The following is a 27,748-nucleotide window of genomic DNA, read 5'->3' as shown; positions in this document are numbered from 1 at the left end:
TGCAAAATATACATTAGCAGCCAATGTTAATCGTTATTGATTTGAGACAAATATGATGTAAGTTTATGCTAAACTATGTGAGTGGCGCTCTGTGGCACGACAGGGATTTGAGCTACTTCCTGAGTCGTAGCTGGGCGGGTGCCACCTGTCCACGCTGGTGTGCTCATTGAAAACAATGTGTTCGTTTTTTTAGGACGGCGCTGGGCTGCGCGTCCGGTGTGCGACCCCCTTTACACAATAACAAAGGCGAAACTTTATGACATTATAAAGGAGAGTGGAATTCACCGCTTAAAGCTGAAGGTATACTAGGGCCGTCTGCATATGCCTGCCGTCCGCATGACATAATTTTCGTCATCATGACGGTCTGCGGTCTAACAGTGATATCATCAATCCTGACTACTCCCCCTCTCGCTCAAACTTTACTGGGCTCTAAGTCGAAGTACTGCAAACTAAGTGCTCTTCTGCCATACAATATAGTTTTCACTTTTTATCCGCTTAAAAAATTGCCACGTTTTATTTTGTGCCACCATACTTACTTGTGTAACTACTCATGTAACAGTCTTTAAATGGGTGATTCTCACGAAAACTTGGTTTTAAAAATGTCAAGCATGAAAATGTAAAAATTGCTTAAATTTACTTTTTTTCCCACCAGACATTGAAAAACAAAGTCTGGAGTAAATGGGAACATTAATTTAAAAACTTTTACTTATCATTTAACACTTTTTGTTAGGGGTGCACCGAAATTTCGGTCGCCGAAAATTTCGGCCGAAAATGGCATTATCGGTTTCGGGCCGAAATAAAAAATCCAGCCGAAAATGTAAACCGAAAATGAATGTCAACCGCGCCCCTTTCATCTGTGCGCTAGCGCTTCACTCAGCCTGTGATCAGTCGTCTCCCACCCCTCCCCTTCGTGCTCAAGCAGGTTTCACTCAGGGTCCAGCTGTTTGCACGCGTCTGCAAAGATTGAGAATGTCTTGATGTGTAAACTTTAGAGAGAGTCGCGCTATGTGTCTCTTACTGTAATCCATTAACGTACATTTGGCGAATAAAGCAACGAAACACAACGTAACGTTTTTATGTGGAGCGACTGTTGCGCTGTTTGGGATTCACCATCAGTCTCTGTATATGCATCCGTTTAAGTGCCCTTAAAGCCGAAAGTATACTAGGGACGTCCGCGTATGCGCGCCATCATTTTCGTCATCAGGAGGGTCCGCGACCGTCCGCGTGCAGCCCAAAATTTGAGACCGCACGGACAGTGCGCGTACAGTCCGCGTACAACATCGCATGCGCGTGTAAATATTTAGACAGGACACTCCACTACAAACAATTATACAAAGGAAATAGACAGCATCTGCATTTGCACACATACTATCGTTTTTCTTCTTTAATTTTATTTCATCCATAAACAGAAAGCTGTGGAGCATGTTTGTTACCATATTGTTTGATTCCTGTTCTTTGTTGTCTTCTTGTTTGTTCTAAACTGTGTTTGCAATGGTGGATCAGTTTCTTTTCTTCACCTATCCTAATGTTTTAATGTACTGTAAATGTCTCCAAATCAGTGCTGCACTAGAGTAATAATTTGAATAGAGACGCGTTTAAAAAAAAAAGCAAACATAAATTCTCTCTGTTATTGACAGGGCACATATAAACAAAATTCTCTCCACAGTATTCTTTTTCTAATAAAAACATTTGTTTATGTCTGTATAGATTACAGTCAGATTAACCTTCTGAAGTCTGTGTCATTAATGTTGATCAAACAACCCATGACAAAGAGACAAATAGCTCTAAAAAATAATAATATATATAATTTATTGTGTTATGATTAATTTAATTTGATTTCTGTACCTAATGCTAATTTCAGACCTTATTAATGTACAACTTTGTTCTCTTTTATAAATGTTTGCAATTTCTTTATTGTTTATTAGATTTTTCCCACCTGCTTTTTGCTGATCCGAAAAATAATCTGATATGTGCCTCAAAAACTGTAATGTGATCCGAACTGTGAGTTTTTTTTTATCCGTCACACACCCCTAGTAAAGTTAGCACACAGTGATAGCCATACATGCAATTGTACTAATAATTGGCATAATAATTTATTTCGGTGTTTCGGTTTCGGTTTTTCGGCCTTGGTTTCCTTTTTTCGGTTTTCGGTTTCGGCCAAGAATTTTCATTTCGGTGCATCACTACTTTTGTAACATAATTTAAAAAAATAGTCCTAAAAAATCTCATTACCGCAACAGTCAGAAAACATCAACACTGACATATTTTCAAAATGACATGACAAACCTGAAAGACCATAATTTGGAGATTCTGCACATGCATTTAAAATCAAAGTATTATGCTTCTATTAATTAAATTAACATTTAATAAGCATCTGTTGCGGTAATGATAATCAAAATGTCGTGTAAGCATTCTGACAAGACAATACTTCAAATTAACTGTAAAAAAATTATCTTACCTGGTAGCCATCTTGAAGTAACTGGTCCATGTGCTTGGTCACTCAAAATCAAACTTTATTAAAATTCTGTATGTGTGCTTAAACTGTTCTCAAAAAGTGTTGCGGAGGATGAGAACATCAGGCATGGACACATAATTTTCCAAATTTTTCTTCATTATTATTATACATGAATATTCAGTAAATATTTTTTCTGTCATCTAAAGTAGTCTAGCAAAACATCCATTTATTTTTTTCTTAATATTTTTGTGTTAATTTGATTAAATTACAACAACGTATGTTCAAACACAGCCGGGCACATTGCGGTAATGAGAATTTCAGCAGAAAATTAGATAAAATTTACAATTATAAATTCTTATGTTGAAATCACACATTGTGCAAGGTAGAACACAGTATTGTGTTAATTCTGATGCTTTTTAATGTTACTATATTACACATTTTAAAGCTAAAATCATTAGTGCCGTGGTGTTTCAATGGTTTCGTGAGAACACGGAAGTGTTTGGTGGCTTCTAAATTCATACCTGTTTGGATCCTAAGGAATGAATGGGGCTAGGCTAAATACTAAAGGGGGTCGCACACCGGCCTTGCAGCTCAGCGCCGCGTCGAGTCGCGTCTAGGACAACTCAGAGGTATTGTAAACCGGAAGTGCGCATTAAATAGCGCGAGCTTCGTCAGATAGCGTCTACTTCAAAATGCAAAAGATACGTTAGCAGCCAATGGTAATCGTTAATGACTTGGGACAAATATGATGCTATTTAATGTTAAACTATGTGAGTGGCGCGACAGGGATTTGAACAACTTCCTGAGTCACAGCTGGCCGGCGCGGACAGGTGCCACCTGGCGGCGCCAGTGTGCGCATACTCATAGAAAACAATGTGTTCGATATTTTTAGAACGGCACAGCGCAGCGCTGAGCTGCGTGGTCGGTGTGCGATCCCCTTAACACATTTACAACGCGCTGTACAAAGATTAATGGCACGCAAAGATAGGTATGTATTAAGGTAAGCTGAGGTAAGAACATAGTAAAATATTGAAAAATAGTGGTGTTTTCCTTTAGAAATATTATTATTATTATTATAAGGCGAGTCAGTAAAACCGTAAAAACTGTAGTTTTCAAGTAACAAAAACTTAAAAAGAGTAAAAAAAATTGTATCTTCTCATTTGATGACCACAAAGATAATCTGGCCAGCAGGAAACAGATATCATTGTTTTTTGGTAGTCAAGAATTTATTTTATGAATGCTTTAGAGATGTTTGCTTCTCTCTGTGATTTTTAAAATTGTATTTTATAATGAGATTGAACGAATGGTCTGATTGTGTGCAAACGTCATCTTCGCCTGTGCAGACGTGCAGATTAAAACGTTTGGAATTAAACTAAGTAAAAGTGAAGATAAAGAGATTTCATAATGCATCATCTGGGGCCATGACACAGACATCCATAGACACTCAAATTGTTATTCTTAAGTATTCTGAGTCTAACCTTTGAAAAGTCGCTCCTGCTATTAGTTTAGAGAGTTTGGTTATTAGGTTTCAATAGAGATTAATGCATGTGAGTGACCTCATGCTTAGATCAAGTAGATTTGCAATCGCTGTGTTCTGCGTCATGCACAGTGCTTATCTGCACTTATCCTTATCTGCAAGGGTTAATTCAATCTGTCTTTTGTATTAACTCTAATGTACTTTTAATGCAGCGTACAAAAAGTGAAAGCCACAAACAAATGGGTTTATATTTTATTTACAAAGTCTAAGTCAGGTTGTTTGTTAGAAGGCATGTTATTCATTTAATATATGGTTTGTGTTTTTTATTTGACCATCATCGTGGGTCAGACTATTCGTTTTAAAGTTTGACTAAACTGTGCAATGTTGTTGTTGCTAAAAAAGTTATCAGCCAGTTGACAACACAGGACAAAAAACGTATTTTTATTTTCTTTCCAAAGCCAAATTTGTACTTGTACTCCGCACATGTCAAGTGTGTACTAAAGTGTTCCCTTGAACCCTACACTGTAAAAATCATAGACTGTAAAAAATATTGATGCCATCGCCATCTTGGCTGTGTGGCACAGCGCATCACTCGCGGGTAACCCGAAAATAGGTAAAGAGGCGGGCCGTGGGTGAAGCTGAGGTACCTGGTTGCTGAAACTCGTCACTCGAGTGGCCACACCCTTAATTATATAAATCTAGTAAATGCATTCATTCAAGTTCAGACTAGTTAAAGTAGTTTCTTGGTCCTCAAGTCTCAATATCTCTTTCCACAGACTCCCCCTCGCTTCAGCCGGACCCCAACTGATCAGATTGGTGTGCAGGGAGGCGTGGCCTCCTTCGTATGTCAGGCCACGGGAGATCCACAGCCCAAAGTCACTTGGAGCCGAAAAGGCAAAAAAGTCACCAATCAGAGATTTGAGGTACATTCACCCAACATAGAGACAGCAACAATGCAAGGTTGTAACAGCCCTGAAGTGAGATTTTCCCAGTACGCTTCACACGCTTGTCATGGCTAAATCAATTTTGTACATATGGTCTATAAACACACAAGCTATTCAAGGAGTTTCTAACACATCTTTGTCCGTAGGTGATAGACTTTGAGGATGGCTCAGGGTCCGTGTTGCGAGTGCAGCCTCTGCGGACACCCCGCGATGAGGCCGTGTATGAATGTGTGGCATCTAATGAAGCAGGAGAGATCAGCGCCTCAACGCGTCTCACTGTTCTCCGCGGTGAGTACAGATCCAGCCGAGCTTCTTGAAATCTTGGATTTACTTTGTACATTTCATTCTTTTTGATTGATACTTGTTATTAGTGGGTATCATTTTTAGAGACACACTTATAAAATTTCTGGTCAACACCAGTTATATTAAAGTATATTCCAGAGGAATAATTGACCCTTATTCCTAAAAAACGCATATCTGAATTTTTATGAAGATTCCACTTTGTGTAATGCCGCATTTCCACCTTGGCTGTGCATTATTTTCGAATAATTTAACGGCCTGTTATCAATTATTCCTTATGTAAATAACAAAACTCACTTTAGGTGGGTTTTCCCAGACTGGGTCAAATATGAAGAAAATACTGAGACAAGGTGTTATGTAATTTGATTGGTTCGGTTACTTTTTAATGTGCACTTGTCCAACTTTACCCTGTAATTGTATTTTGTTGGTGTTTATGTATTTCAGAGGACCAGCTTCCTTCTGGTTTCCCGGCTATAGATATGGGTCCTCAGCTGAAGGTAGTAGAGCGCTCTCGTACCGCTACCATGCTGTGCGCGGCCAGCGGTACACCTGACCCTGAGATCACCTGGTTTAAAGATTTCCTCCCCATAGATACACACATTCATGGGCGGATTAAACAGCTGCGCTCAGGTTTGTGCACTCTCAAGGATGTACAAACATTTCTGTGCTTTTATTCTCTTACAATGGTTTAAAGGTGCACTCTGTCATTATTCACAATGACAGTTACAAAACGTTTTTATATGTTGGAAAAACATTTTTTGGACAAATCTTTTTAAATTGATGTAGCCTCGCGTAAGATTTATATTACAGTACAGATGTTTTACTTTAGGCGGAATGGGCTCACTTTTTTAGGAGACGATAGTGTTGATCACATGGCCAGCTGTTTATTCTTTTAAATATTACTAGCACTAGTTACTACTACTACTACTACTGTTACTGATATGATTACTTACTAGAGGGGAAGACATGAAGAGTTTGGTTTCAAAACGCAATTAATGCCATTTTAAAAAAATAGTTACCACCAAAATCAGTATTGTATCTGGTCAGTATTAAAAAGTAAATTCTTAATTTTACACAAAATCTGATATCCGTCGTGTTATTCTGTCATCTTTTTACAAACGCCACTCCTTCTCTGCAGAATGCAATAAATCCGCTCAACAAATCACAGCGCACCATTCCACACATTGTAAACAATAATGGCAGTGTGTTGAATGCACACAGAATCCTAGTTTTCCTCAGCTACTTTGTACTTCGTGATCAACAAACAAACAAAAACAAAATAATACTTTTGATAGCATTGATAATGCCATCAAATTGATTATTGATTATATTGATAATCAATTATTGACAATAGGCTTTATGACCAGCTGCACTACTTCCTGAACTTCAACCTCAGCTGTTTCCTGTCTGCCATTATTGGACAAACTGATTAATCCAGGTGTGCCTGACCTCAGTAGGTATAGTAGAACTCTGTAATAAAACACCTGCTTGGTTTAAATAAAATTAATAAAAAAATTGAATAAAACATGAGGGAATAATATAAATTGCCATGGCAACACTCTACTGTAAACAAAACCTTGCAACACTTGTCCCGCCATCAGGGTTTCCTGATTGGTCCACTGTACCGGACCTGACATTGCTTAAATTTGACACAGTGTCTTAAAATTCGCTGCAAAAGACACGAAACTTGCGCCAACGGGCAAACACTTGATGTTTGCCACGTAAAACAAGCCTACCCCCGCTAACACAAATACGTAACGGTTAAATAACGTCGACGTAAAACTTACGTCGTGGCGACGAACCGAGTTACGTCGTGGCAATCGGAAAAGTGAAATTCCTGGATTCGTCGCCTGCACGTAACTTCGCAACGTAATCTGCCTGTCGTGGGCACATCGTGATAACGTAATGGATTAAAAGTTTTATATTGGTAACCAGTTAGTAATTTAAATCTTTTATTTAATATTCTTTGGGCGGACATCTGCAGTAGGCTACAACTAATTTAACTTGTCCTTATTTGCCCATAATTAAAAGACTTACCATAACATATGAATGACAGACTCCGAGTTGGAATACTTCATTTTATTGAACATGAACATTACAAACATTTAAATAAACATATGTTAAAATAAACATTTAAATGGATTCTCCATATAATTTAAACGAGGATGTCATTTCTGAATTGTGCAGGCGTAGTTTTGTCAGACGGAGAAAGTGAGAGAGTGTCCTCTTCATGTTCCGGTTGCCAGGGTAACGCTGCTATAACCTTCACCAGTCCAAAACACCAAACGTGTCCCACAAAACTTTAAAATAAATAAAATAAAATAAATAAAGGTTAAAGAACATCTACACAATTTTATAAAAATCGTTTTATTGGTTCATTCCTGTCAGATGAACATTCCTGTCAGTGCAGCATAAAACTTGGTGTATACTGTCAGGCGAGATTCAGTGAGCCTTAATAAATATTTTTAAATGCTGTTTTCATAACTCTAAAGCGACTGAAATAAGTTGTTGTGAAATTTAAACGTGTCTCAGAAACAACATTGGTTCTGTCAGACGCCGTTCTGCTGTGCACGCGCGGTCGCGTGCTCTGATTGAGTTCAGATGGGCGTGGGAGGCGCATGCTGTTTTTTGTTTCCCATACTGTAATTGGCAGCTCGCGTGTATTTAATTTATTTTGACTTATTTAAGGGAAACTTTGAGACTGAAAAGTTTTAACAATCTATATAGAAAAGGAAATAAATGTTTATATAGCCTAATTGTAAAGGTAATGAAATTACCTCCCTGGGACGTAACAGTACGTTGCCAGTAAGATATGAAATTATCAAAATACTACGAATTTATTACGTAACTAGCACATACTTGGTTATCTTGCGACGTAAGGAGACCGCGCACTGTCAACGTGGTGATTTGGTACTGTAAAGGTAATGAAATTACCTCCCTAGGACGTAACAGTTACGTTGCCAGTAAATTGTGAAATTACCACAATAGTACGAATTTATTACGTAACTGGAACGTACTTGGTTATCTTACGAAGTAAGGAGACCGTACTGGCGACGTGGTGAGTTGGTACTGTAATGGTAATGAAATGACCTCCCTAGGACGTAACAGTTACGTTGCCAGCTGGTAAGTCATGAAATTACCAAAAATGACCAATAAATTACATAATTAATACGTCGTGTGTTAGCTGGGACTGTTAAAATTATTTATCGTTACACGTGTGCATCGAACCGGAAGTCATGTATCGGCCCAAGTACATGTACTGTTACACCCCTATTACTAAGAAAATGAATCTGTCTCAAACAGTGTAGTGTGACACAAAACAAAAACAACTATAACAAATAACAACCAGTGATATATTAAAAACCATACAGAGTGCACCTTTAAAAATTCTTGTAGCCTAGTATCCTGTCAAACACACAGAGTCTCAAACACACTGTTTTTGCTGTGCGACAAGCCTAAGCGTATAAATAAATGTGCTGTTTCTCTTTCTGTGTGTTTTAATCTACAGAATCTTTTGGTAAGTGTGTTACTATGAGGCACAACACACACGCACACGTTGACGCACTAAACACATGCAGTTATATGTAAAGCGCATGATATTATATATCCCCTAACAACACATACAGAACACAGTGTTAACACACAGCAGTCACACACGTAGTTCACCTTACCTGAGCGCTGCCCCTTTAGTTTGTGGTTTCAAGCCTCTCGATTACGTTTCTCGTCCCCTCCTTCACCGACTCACTCTTCTTTCACTTTTTCAAATGCTCACTGTCCTCGGCATTGGATTTCCTGCATCACTACCCCCACTCACTCTTTAAAATCTCTATCTTTCTCTTTATTGTTTTTTGACTCTCGTTCTCTCTCCTTTGCCTAGATAGGTTTGAATGTCCTAATGCTAAATGTTACAGTGGCTTTTCACCTAAATCCGCAGCAGTATTTGGCCTTCCTCTTTCTCTGGGCGCGAGTCTGCCTGTCTTAAGTCACTGTGTCCTCTTTGATGGACGACTGAATGTAACTTTTCCCTGTTGAAAACACCAGCTAATCTGGTCACCAGCATATGATGGATGCTGGTTTTTCCAAAAGTGTTCTTGACTAGCTCAACCAGTTTGATGTGAAAGAGCATTATGGTTGATGTACTTCACCAACAAGTTTTGCTCCTGAACAGCATATCTACGCTGGTCTACCAGAACCAACCAATAGGGCTGGTCTTTTCATGAGGGCTTTTGCATAGGGGAGTGGTTTTATGATCAGACGGATGATCCACTTTTTAAAATATGATTAAACTTATAGCAACATACACTTTGCGCTTAAGACATGAAGAGTCTCCCATCTCCCCCTTTTTTGACATCTTGCACTCTTTCTTTCTTGTTTCTTGTCTCTCTCTATCTCTCTCTGTCACTTTGTCTCTTTCTCATTCTCCCGCGCTGCACTAACTCTTCTCTTTAATCTCCCATCTGCTTTCATTCTCACACATCCAGGGGGTACGCCTATCAGAGGTAAGAGACTAAAGCTACCCACCACATTTATCCTCACCTTATCTCTCTCTCTCTCTCTGTCTCTCTATCTCTCTTTGTGTCTCTGTCTCTCTCTCTTCTCTCTTTTCATTTATCTCTCTCCCTCATTGTTTGACTAACCGTGTCATTTACAGAGACTGTGTTTTATCATGCTCTGTTCGGGTTGTGTCATCATGATAAAACTGCCTCTTCTTTACCCGGGTGTTATCTGAACGATTTTTTCACATTCAATGAAAATCAAGAAGTTGCTAAAGTAGAATGGATTGGAATGAGGATTTAGCAAAATCACCTAAGTAGTGCTTAGCAATAAGTGATTTTTGCCGGCCACAGTCAGAGCAGTATGAAACATGCGTACATGTAAAAGTTGCATGTCTGTTGCATAATCCGGCATTTAAAAAAAAATAATCATCAAAATAATTTTATACTTTCCAAAACAAAATAAAATGTGTTCAAATTATAGTTTGTCAGACATGATGGGGGAAAAATAGTAAATCACGTAGTTAATCACGTGAGAGATTACTTATTCACGTGAGCCATGCTGTCAGAGAAAGAGTATTTTGCATAAAGTGTCTGCAGTCTGGACTTTATTCAAAATCTCGGGAAAAGACCAAAAATCGCCAACATTTTATCTTACTTTGTGCCTCTTTTATTGTGTTGGTTAGTTGAATGTTAAGTAGATCCAATCCATGTTCAGTAAAAATAATTTGATGCAGAAATAAACTACACTGTAAAAAACTAGCTGTAATTATGCAGCTGGTTGCCAGTACTTACTGTAGAAGATAAAGACTGAAAATGTTTCATGGTCATTTAACTTTGAACAAACTGTTGCCAGTAAATAATATAAATGTAAAATCTACAGTAAGTTACTGGCAGCTAGTTGCCAGTAATACCCAGTAATACTGTAATTTCTACAGACATTTTTTACAGTGTAGCTAATAGGCAAACTATATAGTATTATATACAAGTGTTTAATATCTGTATCGACATTGGTATCGACCATATATATATACATTCACCTAAAGGATTATTAGGAACACCTGTTCAATTTCTCATTAATGTAATTACACTCACCGACCAATTTATTAGGTACACCTGTCCAACTGCTCGTTAATGCAAATTTCTAATCAGCCAATCACATAGAAGCAACTCAATGCATTTAGGCATGTAGACATGGTCAAGACGATCTGGTGCAGTTCAAACCGAGCATCAAAATGGGGACGAAAGGTGATTTAAGTGACTTTGAAAGTGGCATGGTTGTTGGTGCCAGACGGGCTGGTCTGAGTATTTCAGAAACTGCTGATCTTCTGGGATTTTCACGCACAACCATCTCAAGGGTTTACAGAGACTGATCAGAAAAAGAGAAAATATCCAGTGAGTGGCAGTTCTGTGGGCACAAATGCGTTGTTGATGCCAAGGGTCAGAGAAGAATGGCCAGAATGGTTCAAGCTGATAGAAAGGCAACAGTAACTCAAATAACCACTCGTTACAACCGAGATATACAGAAGAGCATCTCTGAACGCACAACACGTTGAACCTTGAGGCGGATGGGCTACTGCAGCAGAAGAACACACCGGGTGCCACTCCTGACAGCTAAGAACAGGAAACTAAGGCTACAATTCACACAGGCTCACCAAAATTGGACAATAGAAGATTGGAAAAACCTTGCCTGGTCTGATGAGTTTTGATTTCTGCTGCGACATTCAGATGGTAGAGTCAGAATTTGGCATCAACAACATGAAAGCATGGATCCATCCTGTCTTGTATCAACGGTTCAAGCTGGTGGTGGTGGTGTAATGGTGTGGGGGATGTTTTCTTGGTACACTTTGGGCCCATTAGTACCAATTGAGCATCGTGTATTGTTTCTAACCATGTCCATCCCTTTATGACCACAGTGTACCCATCCTCTGATGGCTACTTCCAGCAGGATAATGCGCCATCAGCGCAAATCATCTCAGACTGGTTTCTTGAACATGACAATAAGTTCACTGTACTAAAATGGCCTCCACAGTCACCAGAACTCAATGGAGCATCTTTGGGATGTGGTGGAATGGGAGCTTCGTGCCCTGGATGTGCAGCCGACAAATCTGCAGCAAATGCGCGTGATGCTTTCATGTCAATATCGACCTAAATCTCTGAGGAATGTTTGCAGTACCTTGTTGAATGTATGTCATGAAGGATAAAGGCAGTTCTAAAGGCAAAAGGGGGTCCAACCTGGTACTAGTAAGGTGTACCTAATAAAGTCGCCGGTGAGTGTGTCTAATCAACCAATTACATGGCAGTTTCTTCAGTGCATTTAGGGATGTGGTCCTGGTCAAGACAATCTCCTCAACTCCAAACTGGATGTCCGACTGGGAAAGAAAGATGATTTAAGCAATTCTGAGCGTGGCATGGTTGTTGGTGCCAGATGGGCCGGTCTGAGTATTTCACAATCTGCTCAGTTACTGGGATTTTCACGCACAACAATTTCTAAGGCTTACAAAGTATGGTGTGAAAAGGGACAAACATCCAGTATGCGTCAGTCCTGTGGGCGAAAATGCCTTGTTGATGCTAGAGGTCAAAGGAGAATGGGCCGACTGATTCAAACTGATAGAAGAGCAACTTTGACTGAAATAACCACTCGTTACAATTGAGGTATGCAGCAAAGCATTTGTGAAGCCACAACGCGCACAACCTTGAGGCAGATGGTCTCAACAGCAGAAGACCCCACCGGGTACCACTCATCTCCACTACAAATAGGAAAAAGAGGCTAGAATTTGTCACCAAAATTGGACAGTTGAAGGCTGGAAAAATGTTGCCTGGTTTGATGAGTCTCGATTTCTGTTGAGACATTCAGATGGTAGAGTCAGAATTTGGCGTAAACAGAATGAGAACATGGATGCATCATGCCTTGTTACAACTGTGCAGGCTGGTGGTGGTGGTGTAATGTTGTTGGGGATATTTTCTTGGCACACTTTAGGTCCCTTAGTGCAAATTGGGCATCGTTTAAATGCCACGGCCTACCTGAGCATTGTTTCTGACCATGTCTATCCCTTTATGACCATCATGTACACATCCTCTAATGGCTGCTTCCAGCAGGATAATGCACCATGTCACAAAGCTCGAATCATTTCAAATTGGTTTCTTGAACATAACAATGAGTTCACTGTACTAAAATGGCCCCCACAGTCACATGATCTCAACCCAATAGAGCATCTTTGGGATGTGGTGGAACAGGAGCTTCGTGCCCTGGATGTGCATCCCACAAATCTCCATCAACTGCAAGATGCTATCCTATCAATATGGGCCAACATTTCTAAAGAATGCTTTCAGCACCTTGTTGAATCAATGCCACGCAGAATTAATGCAGTTCTGAAGGCGAAAGGGGGTCAAACACAGTATTAGTATGGTGTGCCTAATAATTCTTTAGGTGAGTGTATATATATCGGCACAGAAATGGTGTATCGGTGCATCTTTAAATACAATGATTTGTTTTTAATTCACTTCTAATCCTTATGTGTAGCTATTTCTATAAATACAAATCATTTCAATGTCAAAAAACAAATTCCCCGCATTTTTATTTTTTTATTTTTTATTTTGCTGTCAGGCAGTTATGTGGGTTAACATCCTTTAGTTATTTTGTGTCTATACCAAACAATTACTATTTAAATCACACGTCTTTTTATGAAAGTCATAATTACTACACTGGGATGAGTTAAATACAGAGGTCACATTTCGAGTGTGGGCTACCATACGCAACATATCTGTCTTTATATTCTGTTTCTTTATATTCCTCACTTGGTTTGGACTATTTTGTGCTGCAAGACGATGTTGATCAACTGGTCAGAACGCTGTTCTTGATATTCTTGACGTTTGCTTGTACTGTGGCTCTGATGTCAAAACACCTCTCAAAATGCTTGCTACAGATGCAAAAAACGCAGTAAATTGAACCTGATACAATTTTTTTTTATGATGAACAACAGTTTCGGAGGCAGTGTGTAAGCATAATTGACACAACATGAGGTCGTATTTATTTTTTAACGTGCAAAAATGTCAGACCAGCATTTCGAACACAATGTGCAAATATCTTACAAGTTAGATGAGAGGCTATTAAAGTAACACTATGTAGTTTTTTAACCTTTAAATAATGTCTCTAAAATTATTTCAGTGATAGAACAACTTTTAACTGGACAAATTGTACTGTTGCTGCAACCTAAGCAGCCTCCTAGCTGCTACAAGCACACTCCGAAAGTCAAGGTGGAGGGTAGAGCACACAGCCCCGCCCCTCCCCCTGCATGCAGAAGAGTGTCTGATACCAGGCACTGTTGCGCTTTTCAACCACATGGGGGAGCTGTAAGTCATCTTTACATGGAAACTACATAGTGTTGCTTTAATAGTAAATAACTGTACATGGAGTAACTGATTGTATGTGTGAGAGAAAATATGATTTTTACCTCCTTTTTTACCTGTGAAATAAAACAGAGGTAAGAAACAAAGCAAAACTGAATAAGGAGATTTAAATAAAGTTAGGCTACATATAAGTAAATTGTGTTAATTTGTATTTACCAATAAACAAAATGACTCTGGCAGACCCCAGCCTGTGATGAATTGGGCTCAGCCCCTGATGTTTTTAAAACCTAGAAACGTTTGGTTGTGTGTCTGTATTGTAAACTGGTAGTTCTTCCCAGAGAGCGGAGCATTTTTCATAACTGTTATGAATGTGGTGCACTCATGCTTCATGCTATATTTCCGTGCAAGTTGGTTTGTTTGGTGTCTCAATGTTTGAGGGACAGCTAAAAACATGTTGTAGATTCAATACAATTTAACAGGACCGTTTGCACCATTACTCACCCTTCATGCTTATATTTTTCCAAGCTCCAGAAACTGTATTTTTTACTTGTGGACCACAAAAATGTTTTTGTAAGTTGTGAGTGTTTTAGAAAGTAAATCATAAAAAATCATCAGAAAGTAAGTCATAAGGGTTGTTTCAGCCATATGCTGTCGATTACAACAGAAAATAACATTGAGTTATTTCTTTATTTGTAAATGTCATAACTATAAACAGAAAATTGTTTATATGTGACTCCGCTCACAGGAATTCCATTGCTAATGCATTACCGGAAGTTGTGTATAAATGCGTGCATTAGTTTTATAGTTCCCATTTTTGTATAAAAGTCAAAATAGATTTGCGTGTTTTGACCAAAAATCACATTTGGTCAAAACAGTTCATAACATTACATAAACACAACTCAGATGACCGGGGTGTTGACAGATCTTGTGAGTAGTGTGCGTGCACGTGTGTGTGTTGTAAATGTTTTTTGCCTTTATATGTGCGTATGTCTCCAGGTGCACTTCAGATTGATCACAGTGAAGAAACCGATCAGGGAAAATATGAGTGTGTCGCGACCAACAGTGAAGGAACACGTTATTCAACACCAGCTAACCTTTACGTCAGAGGTACACCTTTAAGCATCTGTCAATGGATCACTGTAGAATTAAGAAATACCTAACTAACAGATTCCTATGTATAGTCTGATGTTTCTGATTTAGGATCTTTCACCTTAGATCATCTCCTTGTATCTTACACAATTTGTCATTGTTTATTTCTCTTTGTCGGCTCATCTCTCACTGCTGGAATCCTGTTGTACTCTGTAGAGTTGAGAGATGGTAAGTTCTCTTCCTCTAAACCAACGCTATATGTTTCATACTTTAATCTTAATCACAGACCCTCACATCTACATAATCCTTCCCCTCCACTAGTCTGACTCGCTCTACAGATCCTAATACTGCATATGCCATGCAACACTAATCCTCCATATTTCACCTGATCCTGCTTTGCTGCGTTCATAACGTCATGCTAATATCAAGTGATTGTAATAGTGCTCTGATCTACAATGATTTTTGTATAAATTTAGCATAAATTGTTTTTATTAATGTAAATCTTGTTTGGAACAATTAAACAATCGTGAAAAGCGCTATATAAATAAAATTGAATAGAAATTATTTTAAAGGTACAACAGACGAAACCATACTCTACAATTTAAATAATTAGAAAAAAAAAATTGAGCAGCCAGAAAATAATCAAATGAATATATGTAAATATATAACATATTTAAATATTTAGCAAATAAATGTAAATAAATAAAATCATGTAATTAGTGGAGGAAATGTGTTTTATTGTAAGGAACATAATATCACAATGTAAAATACAGGCATAATTTTTATATAAAATATAATATATATATATAATTATATATAATAAATAATATAATGTTTTATTATTAAGTTTCTTAAGATTTGTTTAGTATGGATATCATTAAATTATTATAATTAATGGTTAAATAAATTATATATAATAAAAAAATTATATGTTTCACTTAAAGTTTAGTCAACTTGAATAGCTGTAACTTAAAAAAAAAAGTTTTTAGAATTTTTAGAATTAACTGTTATTTCAACTTTATTTTTATAATTTATAGCAACTCCTCACTAGTCAAGAAATTAACTCATTCCCTGCCAGCCATTTTTTGTGATTTCACAAAAGTTTCACAAAATGTCTTCCAAGAAAATTTTCTTCTAAAAATATATAAACATACAAATATATAATGAATAAACAGACCCTCTGGTTTCAAACTAACATACAAAACAGTAAAAAAAAATGTTTCATCCTATCTATATTTTTCTCTGCTTATAAACTCTTAAAGGTGCAGTGTGTAATTTTTAAAAGGATCTCTTGACAGAAATGCAAAATTATATACAAAACTATATTATCAGGGGTGTATAAAGACCTTTCATAATGAACCGTTATGTGTTTATTACCTTAGAACGAGACCTTTTTATCTACATACAAAGAGGGTCCCCTTACATGGAAGTCGCCATTTTGTGCCGCTATTTTTCTACAGAAGCCCTCAACGGACAATTTTTTTTACTAAGTTGTCTCCGACGATGACATGTTTGTCCGGTGGCAGCTACCGTAGCTTCTCTATGTGTTTCAAAAGTAAGGGGTGAGCAGTGGACTGAACCGTTGGTTGCAATTCGCAACCTCACCACTAGATGCTGCTAAAATTTACACACTGCACCTTTAAATATGGGTATTTTTCTTTAAAAATATTAATTGCATTAATATAAAATAATAGCATTTTTGTAAAAGAATTTTGTTAGAGATCATATACAGAATGATTATCAAAACATTCACAGAGTTTAAAATTAGTAAATAACGTTTTGCGTTCAGTTTTTTTCCTAAATTGGGTAAGTGGATAATCGCGGTATTGCAGATTAACATAAAAAAAATGTATGCACATTTTTTCTCTTAATTGACGAGATAATTTGTCAATGGCAGGGAAAGAGTTAAAATGAATTGTACGTCAAATAAATGAAACTTAAAAATTTAAACGCAACAATGAATTTTTACAGTGTATTTACTGTAAATACTACTGCTATAGTATGCTGTAAAATTACACCACATTTTAGTACATTCAAATGTGCAAATTTATTTATAGAGCGCTTTGAACAGAACTGCAAGGTTTACTAAAGTGCTGAGCAACAAAAGAAAGAAATAATAATGATTTTCATTATTTGTTAGTTAAAGGTGAGGTGCATGATCTTTGAAAGCCAATGTTGATATTTGAAATCACCTAAAGAAACACACCCCTACCCCAATAGAATCTAGACCCGCCCCACACATACGCAACCCACGCAACGATGTCAGTTAGTAGACACGCCTCTTACTGCTGATTGGCTACAAGTGTGTTTTGATACTCAGCCCGACTCCCTTTTCCAAAGTGTTTTTCAAAAATCATGCACCCCACCTTTAATCTCTAGTATTTTCAATATTTGTGACCAGATTGTTAACATGCAGCGAATAGCATCTACAGCACTTTATTATTAGAAGCAGTGCTCCCTGTTGCATTAATAACGTCTTTAGCATGAGTTAATAAACGCTTTTTCATTCCCGCAGTGCGTCGCATCCCACCTCGCTTCTCAGTACCGCCAATGGATTATGAGATCATGCCGGGAGGAAGCGTGAATATCTCCTGTCAGGCTGTGGGCGTTCCTATGCCATATGTTAAATGGATGCTGGGAGCCGAGGATTTGACACCAGAAGATGACATGCCTATTGGAAGGAATGTTTTAGAACTCACTGACGTACGTCAGTCTGCCAACTATACGTGTGTGGCCATGTCTACTCTCGGAGTTATAGAAACCATTGCCCAGATCACAGTTAAAGGTAGGCTGAGGTGATATTTCAGATCTTTAAAAGGTCTTACAGCCAAAAATATTTCATAAAGATGACAACGCTCTTACTGTGGACTCAGTGGGCGACGAATGTTTATTCAATGGATGTTGCCGATATCTTGGAAGAAGCATGGCTGATGACTGATATGTTTGGCTCTATTTCAAATCCTAGCAAGCTCCCCTGCTGTCTACTGCCTACATACAGTAGGCAGCTGGCGATCAATTTTTTTCTTGCCGATGTCATATTTTTTGCAGATATTAATCATTTTGTTGAACTTTTAGTCAACTACTGTCTTAAAGTAGTAGTAGACTGTCTGCTTAATAACTGTGAAAACTTTGATGGAGTTTAATAGTGCTTTTCAATCAAAGCGCAGATGAGATGCTACAAACAACGGAAAATTCATTCATTTTTCCATTCTCTCTTTTAGCCCTTCCCAATCCACCAGGAGCTCCTGTTATAATGGAGCGATCTGCCACCAGCATTACTCTGATGTGGGACAGTGGAAATCCACTTCCTGTTTCCTATTACATCATTCAGTATCGGCCCACCTCCTCCACAGACACTTTTAAGGAAATCGATGCCATAGCGACAACCCGCTACAGTGTGGGTGGACTCAGCCCTTACTCGCACTACCATTTCCGGGTGGTGGCGGTTAATTCGATTGGCCGCGGCCCTCCGAGTCAGACGGTGGAAGCTCGTACGGCCGAGCAAGCGCCGAGTTCCCCTCCGCGTCGCGTTAGAGGTCGCATGCTGAGCGGTTCCACGGCGATGGTGCAGTGGGAGGAGCCAGAAGAAGCCAATGGTCAGGTGGTTGGTTACAGGGTTTATTACACGTCGGATCCATCGCTGCCGGTGAGCCAATGGGAGAAGGAAATGGTCCGCGGAGCAAATTTTATGAACGTACGGGATTTGACGCCTAACAAAACCTATTATATCCGAGTGCTCGCCTTTACCGCAGTGGGGGATGGACCTCTCTCCAGCGACCTGCATATTATTGCCAAGACAGGAGGTGTGCGGCATGGCTTGTTGGGATCATTATTTAAATTTCGTTGTTTTTGCAACTTATTTTGTTTCTGTTTTGTTTCACATTCTCAAAGTATCATTTTTCTGCCTCTCTGGCTTTTTAGTACCATCCCAGCCCACCGAACTGAAGGCAGAGGTGAAATCAGAGACCAGCGTTCTTCTGTCATGGATCCCTCCAGCACACAGTGGCACAGATGCCATTATGGGCTATGAGCTTATATACAGGCTTGGAGACCAGCCAGAGCAGGTACACACAGGCACACATTTACACGGGTCTACGTTTTGTATCGCCTGGTTATTGGGTCGGTGGTATAAACTTTTCTGTATCTCTCCTCCAGAAAATACCATTTGATCCCACTTCTAGTTATCTGATGAAGAACTTGAAGCCGTTTTCCACCTACATATTCCAGCTAGCAGCTCGCAGTAAACACGGCCTGGGGGCATTCACCAGTGAAATCACCGTTCAGACTCCACAGACATGTATGTACTGTTCAGAACAATTGACTATCTACGAGAATTGGTAACTATGTTGAAAATATGTTTAACAAATAACAAAATATATATAATTGATAGAAATTATATTAAAGGGATGATTCAGGAAAATTTGCTGTTTATTTAGTTACCCTCAGACCATCTAATACGTTGGATGACGTTTTTTCTTAAATAATAATGATGATATTTTGCAGAAACCGGACTGTAATTCAGAAAAAAATTAAGTTATCGCATCACTCTGTGATATTTGGTGTTTCTGGTGTAAACAGCTTACCCGATTATAATAGAAGTAACTCTATGGTTTTGGCTGACGGTAGGTTTGCTATCTGATGTTAACTGTGGCTGGTTTGAGACCAGCAGGTTTCGAGGTCCAACGCAGGACTAACAGATGTATAGATTTTGATTGTGTTATATGTTAAAGGGATAGTTCGGTCAAAAATTATATTAAACCCATGATTTATTCACCCCGAAGCCGTCCGAGATGCATATGTCCAACACATTTTCAGTTATTTTAGAAAATGTCTTATATCTTCCAGCTGCTAAACAGTAAAGTTACGGGGTCCAGCTCCTTCCCCAAAGAAATCCAAACGGCTCCACGACGACAAACAAAGGCCCTCTGAGGGTACTCCGTGCCGTTTTGTTGCATTAACATCCACATTGAAAACCTTAAACACGAAAACAACTAGGTTCCGGTAGCACCGCCATCTTAGTCTTGTCCGCATTCAAGATGAGAGTGTACGCAGTTTACGGAGGACCAATTGTCCCCACAAAGATAGGAATACCAGTGTTTTTGTGACCTTGTGGGGACATTTTGATGTCCCCATGAGGAAACAAGCTTATAGGTAAGGGGAATAGAATATACAGTTTGTACAGTATAAAATGCATTACGTCTATGGAATGTCCCCACAAAACATGGAAACCAGAATGTGTGTGTGTGTGTGTGTGTGTGTGTGTGTGTGTGTGTGTGTGTGTGTGTGTGTGTGTGTGCATGCGTGTGATTTTGGTTAGATGACAGTTTTATTGCGACTGTACACAAATATAAGCAAACACTTTGGAGTTTGAATGATGTCCCAAATGAACAAAATGACGGCGTAACCTATGTATTGTTTTTACGTTTCCACTGTTCAATCGCGCCCGCGCCTCTCTCTCTCTCTCTCACACACACACGCACACACACACACACCACATCTCCCTCTTAGTTGCGCATTACTTTAATTTTCACGCACGTTTTATTTATTTTATATCGTGTATATTATATTATAATGTCACGTGTCCTGCTACTACTGGCACTTACAGGACCTCTTGCTGGTGTAAAGTTAACTCTATCTGTCCCTCATCATGACCAGGCTGTGGATGTTCAGGCTCGCAAATTCCGGGAATCCGTGGACCAATCACGGCTAGTAGGCCGACTCTTCTTCCTCGTTTTTTTTACATATAACATATAAGTGATGGTATTAGTGCCCTGCTGTTGTCTGTTCATATTGCGTTATTAGACTTTTTTTTTGACCGGAGGCTAGTTATTTTCGTTTATAAAGTTTTAATTATGGATATTTCTAACCACGCAGAAGACCTTTGTTTAAATCAGACCTTTGTGTGAGTAAACCATGGGTTTGATGTCATTTTTGTCCGAACTATCCCTTTAAGTGCAAACAAGCAGGTAAGAATGTAAGACATTGACTGGAAGGATCTCGAAATATGGGGGTTAAACAGGTAAGTTTAATGTTGAATGTGTTTAATTTCAGTTCTCTCTTTTACCACAATCCAATTTTATGTTAAATATTTTTCCTAATCTTTATTTTACTTGTCTGTAAAACACAAGTCTGTTTTTTGTCATTTTATGTTCCTTTTTTGTCTTTTTGTCTTTCCACACATTGCCATCCATAAAACACCAAAATTACCACTGATGTCTCGAAACTCACAATTAAACCCAATCAGACTCCGTCCCCCCTCCCCAGAAAATTACATGCATGAGCCCCTCCTCCACAAGTCTGTTGCTAAGTTGGGCTCCACCCCTTACCGATGAAAATAGAGTCATAACAGGATACTCCATCCGCTACGTGGCTGTCGAAAGGGAGAAAGACCCCGTACAAAGGATCTCGGATATCCCATCAAACTGTTTCCGGTACCGGATAGAGGGACTGAGGAAAGGGTCCCTGTACTCTGTGACTGTTGCTGCTCACACAGAGGCCCGTCAAGGGCCAGAGAGCCTGCCAATATTGGTCCGAACAGAGGATGACGGTATGTCAACATCTTTACCCAACCTCTTGACCTGAAGCTAAGCCTCTCCTTCATTCTCCCACCAAAGTGACATATCAAGATAAATGATCTGTTCCCCGGCATCAAATGTCTTCTACTCACCCACTTTCCTTCTTTTGTGAACTAAAGAGATGTAATCACATGTCATTTGTCCTTAAATGCCCCATCAGTGCCCAGTGCACCACCGCGGGGTGTGGATGTGGTGGTCTTAAATGCCACCTCTGCCAGAGTGTCATGGAAACCTCCAGTTGCTGAGCGACAGCATGGAGTGATCCGTGGCTACCAGGTGACGTACGTCAGACGAGCTGCAGGGGATAGAACGGGCTCTCCCAGAATTAAGGAACTCCTGTTGAGAGACTCCCAGGTAGAGGACCTGATGACATATATCTTGTTTCCAAGTGCGGCATTGTCTCTGTCGAATTGAAATGTTTCCCATTTAATAATCTTTTGAGACTTAGGTGTTCAAACATTTGCATATTGTTAGGGGCATGCAGGGAAAAGTCACAAAACAGTAAACAGTGTTTGGACACTTTTATGATTATCCTATCAGTGGGATATTGCCTTCTTGTAATAATAGCAGCAGTCCGCAAATTGGCTTGAATGGGTTTACATGGTAAATGGGCTTCACGAGCATCCACTTGAACATCACTGTTATTGGTCGCATTAAAATCTAAGAATGTGCATGTAAATACTTTATTCAAAACACAAAATTACATTTTAGCAGCCTAAAAAGAAGATTTGGCATTAAAATCTGACTTTTTACACGTTTTAGTGCTATAATTGGGTCACCAGTGCTTCTATCAACTTAGAAAATGTGAAAAAGATCAACCCAGTAACGTAGTTTTGGTAAACCATTCTCTGTAAGCATGTGAAAAATTAGATCTTTGACTTTTGGGTCACTTTGTGATGTCATAAGGGGATCTTATTAGAATAATTCCGCCCCTTAATCTGTACTATCCAACCACGGCACTGCCATTTAGTGCAGAGATCAGCTCATTTGCATTTTAAACGTTTCACCCAAAAACGGCACATTTTTGCTCACACCTACAAAGTGGCACTTTTAACATGCTATAATAAATTATCTATATTGTATTTTGAGCTAAAACTTCACATATGCACTCTGGGGACACCAAAGATTTATTTTACATCTTAAAAAAGTCTTGTGAAATGTCCTCTTTAAAGTGACAGTTATTAGTAACTTGGAAAAAACTTCATAAAATACAAATGCTTATCTCGTAAGTATTTTACATGGTGGCTAATTCGTATTAAGTCATAAGCCGTAAATCGTACCAAAACTACGGAGCCCCTAAGGGGAAATGGAGCAAAAATTAAATAAAGTTTAGTTAGTTCACGTGAAACTTTCGATTGCGCACGTGAAACTACCACGTTTAGTTTTGCGTGCGCACGTGAAACTTTCACGATCGTTATTTTCACGTGAAGTATTTTTTTAGTATCACGTGCGCGTGCGATAGTTTCAGGTGCACGTGCAATAGTTTCACGTGTGTGCGAAACTAAACTTTAAAAAAAAATCTGCACATGAAGGTTTCACGTGAGCACATGAAAACTAAACTTTAGATTTTTTACTACAATGTCACCTTAGGGGCTCGGTACAAAACATATAGCGATAATGAAGCCCCACCCCAAAACCTAACTGCCACTGGCACAAAAGCAGATTGTACTATTGTTACGTACAAATTTGATTTTATGAATTGGTATTGAATTAGGGTGTACTGGATAATGGAGCTCATTGTAAATGTGTAGCTTTTTATTTTTAGTCATTTGGGATGCTCCTGAAATTTTCACTTAAACATTTTTATGGAGGCAGATGATGTTGAATGACAGTTTTTTCACCTAAAGTGAGAAAATTCGGTTATTTGGCTTTAGGTTATTATAAAAGGTTAATTTTTGCCGTTACCAATTAAAGTATTTTTTTAAGTAGATCCAACTTTCACTTTATGTATGTTTATTTAACTTAAAGGGGACATTTCACAAGACTTTTTTAAGATGTCAAATACATTTTTTGTGTCCCCAGATTATGTATGTGGAGTTCTAGTGCCATTTTTGGGTGTCCTTTAAAATGCAAATGAGCTGATCTCTACTAAATGGCAGTGTTGTAATTGAATAGTGCAGATTAAGGGGCGGTCTTATCCCCTTCTGACATCAAAAGGGGAGCCAAATTTAATGACCTATTTATTCACATGCTTGCAGAGAATGGTTTACCAAAACTAAGTTACCGGGGTTGATCTTTTTCACATTTTCTAGATTGATAGAAGCACTGGGGACTCAATTATAGCAGTAAACATGGAAAAAGTCAGATTTTCATGATATCTTCCCTTTAAACAAACACTGAAAACAGATTTTGTCTCTTAATTTCAGAGGTTCACCTCAAAACAATGAATATCCCAGGCTATCGCTTGATCTGGCTGAGTTGTTTGTTTTTTTCACTGATCAGGGTTTTTACCTTGACTAATGGTATTTAAATGGACTCTAATTCCTCTTTAATCGTCAGATAAAATCATTGTCTGCTTATTAACTCTCTACTAAAACAGAACCAGCGATAACGCTTTCAGAATCGCTTCTATGAAACTTTCGCACTAATTACTCTCAGCAGATCATTATTCATTGTGTTTTTGTGAATAATCACATTACGTCTTCGCACTCCCATTAATTTAGACTCTATTTATGTCTTGTTTTTGTGGATATATGGCAGCCACAGAATGATTCAAAACAATATGTGAGTATATCATGACTCAGAATTTCACTGTCCATTTATAAGAATTATGCAAATATTTTACAGATCGTTTTGCATTTATGGCATGTTTCAAACCATCTGTGTGTTCGTTTAGGAGCTGCTTTTGTCTGATTTGTGGCCTAACACAGAATATTCTGTTACTGTGGCTGCATTTACTTCAAAAGGCGACGGGGCACGCAGCAAACCCACTCTCATCAGAACTAAACCCTCATGTGTGTACACACACCCAAATCAAATAAACACGGTTATGCACTAGAATGCATATTTTGTTGTCCTTAACTCAAGGTTTAGTTTTTCAAAAAGCAGCAATTCACTAGCTATAATAACCCAACATACTGAGTCTGCTCCAAAACCTAGTGGGAAGGCCACCGAACTATTGTAAAACCGCGTAGGTGATCAATTTGAGATGCTGCAAAATAAGAGTTTGGTTCCAAAACGCAATAAATCCATTTTGACTAATTTGGGTAAAAATGACAACATGAAAACCATTAATTTGGGTAAAAATGACAAGATGAAAACCACAATTTTCTGTAACAAACTTTCATATAGCATCTTTAGGTTGTAATAACATAAAAAAATTAAATAATTATATAAAAATAATAATTTGATTTTTAAAGATTTATTATAAAAACAGATAATTTTTTCCGCAAAATGCAATAAATCCATGAAAAAAAGCTTTTTTAAAATGCTATAAATCTATTGAATCAATAAATAAATTTGCATTAATCTTTGCCATGTTATATTCATTTAGTTGACTAGTGGTATACACTGATTAAAAAACAAAACATTAATGGCCAGAAGCTTGATGCTGTCGTGTGAGAATAAGCAACAGACGACTTTTTTCCTTCGCCCGAGTGCCTCTCACGTAAATTATTAGATTTTGATGGCTTAGGTTTCTTGCCCGCCACAGAAAACCACCACAGGTTTTTATTTATTTTTTTATTTTTTTATTTATTTTTTACCACAGGTTTATCAATGGCATCAAAATTACTATTTTGTTTTTGTATGTTTGTTGATTCCATGTGTATTCAATGCGTGCCATTATTGTTTACATTGCGTGGAACGGTGCGCTGTGATTGGTTAAATGGATTTATTGCATTCTGCAGAGAAGGAGGACTGGCGTTTATCGGATTTTGCATCAAATGTAGAATTGACTTTTTAATACTGACCTGATTTTCAAGAAAACATTTTCTTAGTATTTTTGTCTTGTTTTCATTAAAAATATCTAGAATATTCATAAATTAAGATGCTTTTTCTTGATGAGCAGGGCGACCCAAGAGGATTGGTCTAGTTTTTGGACCAGGAATATCACATTTAAGGGATTTTGTGCATAAAACAAGCAAAAAAATCTTCCAATGGGGTAAGCAAAAAATCTTGAAAAATTTTCTTAAAAACTAAATTCAAGAAAAATTCTAGAAAAATTTGGTTACCCCATTGGCAGATTTTTTTGCTTGTTTTATGCACAAAATCACTTAAATATGATATTTTTGGTCTAAAAACTAGACTTATTTTTTGGGTCGTTTTGCTCATCAAGAAAAAGCAAGAATTTTTTGATATTTTACTGAAAACAAGACAAAAATAAATTATTTTTTGCAGTGTACAATACTGATTATAGCGGTAACTTCTTTTTTTAAATGGCGTTTATTGCATTTTGGAACCAAACTCTTCAAATATACTCCCAAAAATTTAGAATTAGCATTTAGCTGAGAATGATAAAGGAAAAATTTGTAGCAAAGAACTGTTGCATAAAAAATGTTAATAGATAATCAGAATTAACATTTTAAACTTGGTCAAAGTGGTCCTGGGGCAAAAAGTACACTGTTGCACCTAAAGAGATCAAATTAGTACCTTTGAAGTACACACTGGTACCAAAGAGTGCAAATTAGTACCTCAACGGTACATATTGGTACCAAATATCTACATCTGTACCTAAATGGTACATATTAGGAGCTTTAAAGGGACATTCCACTTTTTTTTGAAAATAATCAAGGACTTTCCTGCTGTAACATGGTTGCAGCAGGCGTAGTGATATTACCCACTGCCCGAAAATAGTCCCCTGCTATTAAAAGTAACCAAGGGGACTATTTTCAGGCAGTGCATAATATCACTACACCTGCTGCAGCCATGTTACATCAGCAAAGTCACTGATTATTACGTCAGTTTGAGAGTAGAGTTCCTAGCCATATCGACCTAGAAAATCACAACTTTAAATTTTTCGTCGGTCTTAGTGCACAATGTAACTACAGAAGATTCAAGTTTTAAATAGGAAAAATATTGAAACTCTTTCGTTATTTTTTAGCGCGATGCTAATGGTCTAATCAGATTCAATGGATTGTGCTAAGCAATGCTAAAAGTGCTAGCGCCAGACCCGGAGATCAGCTGAATGGATTCCAAAACGGTAAGAATCAAATGTTTAACTCTAGGGGAGCTGGAAAATTAGCATATTGTCAAAAAAGTGGAATGTCCCTATAAGTGACCTGCCCTAAAGATTGCTAACATGTATAATGCTATTTTAATTGTGCTACTGGACCATAGGCTGGATACTAGATTTTGGAACAGAGCAATTAAGTCTTCAATAATAAATACAGCATTTTTAATTCAGTACTGATCACTACGGTATTATAGTACTTTATTCTGCTTCATAGTGCCAGGGTTGCCCTTGCTGACAGTTGTACCATCAGAGGACGGCACTGTCCACCTGAATTGGTTGCCTCCCCCTGCGGGTTTCTCCCCCGTGCTGGGTTACAGGCTGTCATATGGCCCGGCTGACCCCACCTCAGATGCCTTGATGGTGCTGGAGCTGGAAGCTGAGAAGCGCACACAAACCATCCAATTTCTGAGCCCCGGGCTGGTATACGTGTTTCGGCTCGCGGCCCGCAGCGCGTGGGGCTGCGGTGCTAGCGCTCAGGTCACACTTTTAATACCAAACGTGGTGGAAACGACCACGGAGGATGCGGTTACAGTCGCAGGGACGACCGAGGGTCTAAACGTGAGCATTCCGGAAACCATTCCGTCTTTGGGTCTTTTAACAGCAGGAAGCATTAATTCCTCATCCGCAATCCTGAGATGGGAGCCACCAAGAACCGGCGTGCAAATCCGAGGTTACCGCGTGTGGTTTGCTGTCACATACAGTAATGGCACAGACATTGCAATGGAGTCGGACGTTACCGAGCCCACAGTCGTTCTCACCGGCCTAAGGGCAAATACTGAGTATGTTGTGAGAGTGTGTGTGCTAAGCAAACATGGCCCTGGGCCCTATAGTCTCCCAATAACCCTCAAAACACAACCAACACAGGAAGGTAGGACACATGCATATCATGGCA

The 27,748-nt window shown here is 38.5% G+C and overlaps 2 protein-coding genes across 2 annotated transcripts in view; one reads left to right on the top strand and one right to left on the bottom strand.

The window, feature by feature from the left end:
- LOC129444731 (uncharacterized) overlaps window positions 1-9,029 on the bottom strand; it is a 106,075-nt gene extending 97,046 nt beyond the window's left edge. Inside the window, exon 1 of the mRNA XM_055205568.2 lies at window positions 8,848-9,029. The gene's annotated coding sequence lies outside the window, so the exon portion shown is untranslated. The remainder of the gene's footprint in view (window positions 1-8,847) is intronic.
- Window positions 1-27,748, top strand: part of ptprdb (protein tyrosine phosphatase receptor type Db) — a 131,194-nt gene that overhangs the window by 64,318 nt on the left and 39,128 nt on the right. The window contains exons 6-20 of the mRNA XM_055205561.2: window positions 4,710-4,855; window positions 5,023-5,164; window positions 5,621-5,806; window positions 9,658-9,675; window positions 15,016-15,126; window positions 15,325-15,336; window positions 17,624-17,893; window positions 18,330-18,911; window positions 19,030-19,172; window positions 19,264-19,405; window positions 21,353-21,655; window positions 21,844-22,037; window positions 24,384-24,407; window positions 24,520-24,637; window positions 27,071-27,724. Of these exons, the coding sequence (XP_055061536.2) occupies window positions 4,710-4,855; window positions 5,023-5,164; window positions 5,621-5,806; window positions 9,658-9,675; window positions 15,016-15,126; window positions 15,325-15,336; window positions 17,624-17,893; window positions 18,330-18,911; window positions 19,030-19,172; window positions 19,264-19,405; window positions 21,353-21,655; window positions 21,844-22,037; window positions 24,384-24,407; window positions 24,520-24,637; window positions 27,071-27,724 (3,045 nt within the window). The remainder of the gene's footprint in view (window positions 1-4,709; window positions 4,856-5,022; window positions 5,165-5,620; window positions 5,807-9,657; window positions 9,676-15,015; window positions 15,127-15,324; window positions 15,337-17,623; window positions 17,894-18,329; window positions 18,912-19,029; window positions 19,173-19,263; window positions 19,406-21,352; window positions 21,656-21,843; window positions 22,038-24,383; window positions 24,408-24,519; window positions 24,638-27,070; window positions 27,725-27,748) is intronic.

This window comes from Misgurnus anguillicaudatus, chromosome 3 (assembly GCF_027580225.2).
Source record: "Misgurnus anguillicaudatus chromosome 3, ASM2758022v2, whole genome shotgun sequence".
NCBI lineage: Eukaryota > Metazoa > Chordata > Actinopteri > Cypriniformes > Cobitidae > Misgurnus > Misgurnus anguillicaudatus.
This window is presented reverse-complemented; position numbering and strand designations above follow the sequence as displayed.